The sequence below is a fragment of the Oreochromis niloticus genome, linkage group LG3 (genome assembly GCF_001858045.2).
Source record: "Oreochromis niloticus isolate F11D_XX linkage group LG3, O_niloticus_UMD_NMBU, whole genome shotgun sequence".
NCBI classification, from domain to species: domain Eukaryota; kingdom Metazoa; phylum Chordata; class Actinopteri; order Cichliformes; family Cichlidae; genus Oreochromis; species Oreochromis niloticus.
This window is the reverse complement of record NC_031967.2, coordinates 58997934-59002899: the sequence shown is the minus strand read 5'-3', so window position 1 is coordinate 59002899 and position 4966 is coordinate 58997934. Positions and strand designations below refer to the sequence as shown.

General features: G+C 40.5%; 1 protein-coding gene across 2 annotated transcripts; it reads left to right on the top strand.

The window, feature by feature from the left end:
• The first annotated feature begins 355 nt into the window (after window positions 1–355).
• LOC109194319 (uncharacterized) lies at window positions 356–4227 on the top strand. 2 transcript variants are annotated; one of them, XM_019359523.2, is made up of 11 exons: window positions 356–548; window positions 1480–1577; window positions 1738–1872; window positions 2124–2272; window positions 2372–2508; window positions 2603–2696; window positions 2828–2951; window positions 3071–3288; window positions 3368–3551; window positions 3789–3913; window positions 4085–4227. In XM_019359523.2, exons 2-10 carry the CDS (start codon window positions 1484–1486, stop codon window positions 3848–3850), a joined length of 1197 nt encoding a protein of 398 aa, XP_019215068.1. In that variant the 5' UTR covers window positions 356–548; window positions 1480–1483; the 3' UTR covers window positions 3851–3913; window positions 4085–4227. The 2 variants fall into 2 exon arrangements, with proteins under 2 accessions (XP_019215068.1, XP_019215069.1); XM_019359524.2 differs by lacking the exon at window positions 1738–1872 and having other exon boundaries at window positions 357–548.
• The last annotated feature ends 739 nt before the right edge of the window (window positions 4228–4966 follow it).

Genomic DNA, 4966 nt, shown 5'->3' with positions numbered 1-4966 from the left:
TGTAGCTGAGCTGAGGCTGACGCTGGATCCTTGAGTCAGAACTCGTCAGTACTGCTGTGGACTTTTGGTATAACCTCCGAGGAAATAGATCTCCTGCTAACCTTCTGTTTTTGTGTTACCAGGAATCTGGAGCGGAGTGTGCTTCTAAGTCACGGTGTGGGAATTGGAGTTTTTAGGAGTCGCCACCTTTCACTTTTCACGGACATCTGCACTGTGTGGGATTCAGGGAGAATCACCACGGGACCACAGTGCTGGGATTTTGTATATAGTTGTGTGTTTTCACCTCCTGTAAATAAATCCACTGTCCTTCACTAAGAGTCTCGGGTTTGGGCCCTACTTTCACTGCCACTCCACGGTTTGCCATCGCAGTCCAAGCAAATGAACTCTGAAGAGAGTTATTTATCTTGGTAGGCCCCTGGGCTTCTGCCCAGGTAAACCCGTGGATCAATTAATAGTTTGCTCTGCCGGGCCGATTTTCCATGTGCTTCTGCTGGTTACACCGTGGTGGATGCCTGCCGTGTTGCTGCTTGGAGTATTTTACACAAACTGTAAGTAATTCAAACTTATATAAAATTCACGGTATTCTATCGGTGCAGTGAGGTTTTCTTGATGTTTCTTGGTGTTCGGTTGCTGAAAACGAGCTTTAATAGAGGAGATGTGTCGAAAATTCTATTTAGCCTTCAATGCTAATGTTAATGTTGCAGTCTTTTTACTCGTGAGTGACGGTAGACACTGCACGTGGAAGCGCCGCACCATGTTCAGCTTTTCCCCTGTTCACACAGACACGTCTTTCTCCACGCCAGTTCATGAGCGTTTTTGCTCCTCTGTTTATTCAGAGCAATTTTTTCACAATTGATAAGTAAATAACATCCCAAAATAATTGAAGAGAGCTTGTTTTAGTCACTCCTGCTTTTACTTTGACATCGTTCATCGTTGACTTGTCTCTAATCTGTCTCTCTCTCTGTCTCACTCTCTTCTCCCTTTGAGACACCCGCCCCAAACATAGTCAGTTAGGCTGTCCCCTCCTTTGCGATGTTTATTTTCGTCTCTATTGTCTCTCTTCATACACGAATCTGATCGCATTTGTCAATCGCAGTATTTTATTTTGGAGAATAGCTTTTATCTTCAAAATTGCCTGGATTGTCTTGTGTGTCTTGGTGTAAGTTCCTGCAGAACATGCGTGGCCCACGCAAAAAATAGACCAGATACCGAAACAATCGCTTCGTAGCACTCCGTGTCTGGTGTAAACTACACCATAGATTAACATGTATTTTGTATTGTGTTGTGTATCAATTGGACTCCTGCATGGACAGACAGGTTTATTTGATAGCATTAAATGTTATTGCAGTGAAATTCAAACGCATGGTCAGTACTAATCACCATGTACGGTATATGTCAGGGTTTTAATCATTTTTGCTTGAATTGCTCTAAATGTCAAATACTTACTAGTATGCCATTTTTGTTATTATTTTGTCTCAGTAAAATGCTGGTCCAGGTTCGATACTGCCAACAGCAGAAGTATGTGAAGTTGGAAGAGGTTGATGGGCGGTTTGAGTTTATGCAGTTTCATGAAAAAGGTTTGTTTATATCTTACCTAATTTTAGTTGGGGGGACAGAATTTTTTGTAGGGCGTTTCGCCAAGTCTCTTAAATCATACAGTGGTGTATCACTTTAGTGAATGTGAGGCAAGAACAGTTTACTTAAGATATATCTGAGTGCACCTTTTATCTTTTCCAGTCATTGAGAGATTTTGCCTGCCACCTGATGCAAAAGTAGTGTACAAAGATGCAACAGGGACAGAAGTTGATGAAGTGATTTTCAGTGACCTTATCAGCCAAGGCACTGTGGCCCTAACAGTTTTCTCAAGTGATGGTGAGAAATTTAAAGGGGCAAACTCAACACCAGACATGGGGAAGGGCTGTGTGGCTGCTGGTTGTTCCAAATAATCAGGAGCACACAATTTGACCAATCAGCTGTTTGAACATTGAGATCAGTTAATTTAAATGAGTCAGGTCTGCAGTGTGATGTTGCTTTGTTAGTTAAAAATCTGCAGCCAGATTTTTTTTTTTTTTTTTTTTTTTTTTTTTTTTACACCTTACAGAATGTTGTTTTTTCCCTTTTAGAATTTTCTGATTGCTTCTTGTCTTCTGCATCTGATTGTTCTGACTCAAGCTTCAGCTCAAATGCAAGTACATCAACTATACTTCTAGATGAGGGTCCCAGGAAGAAAACAAGAGTTGAGGGTACTGTTGATGCAGCATCTGCTAAAAAGGTTGTGACAAAACTCAGTTCTCATAGTTTTTTTCTACTTCATTATTCTTAATATGTAGAAAAGCTATTCCTCACTTTTTGCATCTTTTTTTTTCTCAAGTTAATTGAAGGTGTACTTGGAACCAATTCAGGTGGTGAAGAGGTTCTCCAGGAATATCACACAACACAAACTCTAACAGATGCTACCAGAAGAAAAATGGTCAATATAATAGTGGCTCACATGATTGATTGCCATGGGTATGTGTGTTCTATTTGTGCATTTTATTTTTTTTTAAATACAAGTTACTATTTTGCCATTACTTAAGCATGCTAATTTAAAATCGTTTTTCAGGCACCTCCCCACCAAAGCTGTTAGAGAACAGTACGCGCTAGGCATAGTGACATTGTTTCCATCCCTGAAAGACCCATACTCCAAGAAAGGCTATGTATAGTCACTATTATTGCACTTTGTTTACATAATTTTCATGCTGTGCATCATTGGGATTCGTGTGCGTTGACATTTAAAATCTGAATTTTCAGATTGACAACACTATTTTTGAATGTATTTACATTTTAGGAACACTTCTATGATGCTGCAAGCAGCACTGGATACATTTCTTGGCGTTTGAAAACGATACAGAGAAAGACTAGAAGAGGATCTGCACCACCAAGTAGCTCCACTGGCTTTGCTCAAGAAGGAGGTAAGAAATTAAGTGTCCACAAATTAGATAATGTTCTCATTTACATTATATACTATTTTGTTTTCATATACCTATCTGCTCAGCACCTATGCTTTTATGTTTGTGTGTTTTTCTTCAGGGGGGCCCAAATTCCCAAAGGCCCATTAATGTCGACATGCAGCTTGATGGAGATGCTTGCCAGGAGGCCATCTCTTTGCTGAACCATACATCCGACACTTCCTTGATTTTCCAGAAGATGAGAGAGACCTTTCAGCATCGTCAGAAGCTCATCAATGATCCTGACAAAAGTCTTGATATCCTGTCTATCTTCCCAAGATTCTTGGATACAAAAGGATTGGTGAGAATATTCAGTGGAATTTTAATATCACTTTAAATTTCAAGATGAATGTGGCAGTAGTAGATTTTCTTTCTTAAAGGTGAATCAAGACTTCACTCTCCTGTTTGATGATGAGATATCTACCAGGCTGCTTCAGAAATGGGATCCAATCTTTAGGTATCAAATCATCAAAGAGGCCAAGCAGCTCACCTCAACAGTAGAGTTGCGTCAATTGGTGCAGTCAGCAGAGAGTCCACCAGGAAGTGATCTTGATGAGGCAGCAAGTGAGTTTGTTAAATATGATTTGCTATAAGCAGTTAAAGTTCAATAGCATCAGGATTCTATTAATAAATACCAATTCATTCACCTGTTAGCTTTGCTTCATCAGTTTTCTTTAGCTGTTAGTTTAATGTTTATGACAGCACATTTCAACTTTCTTAGGAAGTGCTTTTCTAGTTCTCCTTAAAAATTGCATTTGAAAGATTTGCTGTCAATTGATTCTTGTGACTCTTTGGCCGCAGCCTTTGACCAAGACATGGCCTCCCTGTTGTTACTGTTACATCTCCTTCCGCCACCTCTTTGAGGACCAAAGTATCAAAAAATCAGCGCCTCTGATGCTGTTGAGAGACTTGTAGTCTTTCATAAGGTAATTTAATATTTATAGTTTTTATCATAAGTTGTCATGTCACTGGTTAAGAGGTGAATGAAACAAATTAGAGTTGAGCTTACAAAGGAGGTTTACATACTCATTTCTGTGATGCTATTATCTCTGACTTGCTCCTGTGTCTAATGCTCAGGATCTTTGTCTCAACTCCAGTCTTGCTGCAGTTTGGAAGAGCATCTCCAGAATCAGCAGAGTCAGCAGCCATACCTCCTGGCTGTTGGGCGCCAGAAGAGGAAGGTCGACAGCTTCTATGTTGCCATAGACAAGCGTCTCATCCCCTGCCAGGCCAGCCGCTCCCTTGGGGCATTTGATGAGCTTTTTAAAGCTCATTTTGTGTTCAATGTGTCTTATGATGCTGCACTTGTGAATTTCTACACATTTCTGCAGACAACAGTATACAATATTGATATGGGGAAAATGAAGGAGTCCCCAAGAGTTCGTGACCTGAAAGCCAAAATCCTTAACCAGGAAATTTTTCTCACAACCTAAGAAAAAATCATTAAAATGCTGACATGTTTTTTGTGTAAGAGGGCTTATCCCAGCAGTCAGCAGCTGATTTCCCATTTAAGAGGTGAACATGGTTATTATCCTGGACCCTAAGTTTAAGTTATTTTGTTGGCAGCCAGGCTGCAGGCTTCAGTTCCAAACTTATGCAGGCTTTAGGAAGCACCTCAGTAGTTTTCACAGCAATGTTGACCAAAATGATCGAACTTCAGCCATTGCTTGTTTTTCTAATGACACAGTTTCACCTGCTTTGGAGGACCAGTTTAATTCCTCAAATCTTCCTCACAGTTCTCCCAGTGTTCTTCCAGAGTCTAGTTCTTCCAGTGTTCCAGTGAGCATTGATTCAGTACTTACAAGGGATTCATCCAAAGAAATGTGTGCATCCATTGTGGCCAAACTGCAGGGTAGTGGCCTTTCTAACAGTTTAGTATCCTCACTAGTAGGCGATTTGGAGGAATTAACAAGTGAGCTTCGCTCAGAAGCAAAGCAGGCCATTCTTTCTGCGTTACCCACAAAGGACTCCAGCATATC

Bases quoted from the DNA above. Each gene is read 5' to 3' on its own strand.
- LOC109194319 (XM_019359523.2), top strand. From the start codon at position 1,484: ATGCTGGTCCAGGTTCGATACTGCCAACAGCAGAAGTATGTGAAGTTG. The intron at 1,578-1,737 runs GTTTGTTTATAT...TATCTTTTCCAG, and splicing joins TATGCAGTTTCATGAAAAAG to TCATTGAGAGATTTTGCCTG. The intron at 2,273-2,371 runs GTTGTGACAAAA...TTTTTTCTCAAG, and splicing joins ATGCAGCATCTGCTAAAAAG to TTAATTGAAGGTGTACTTGG.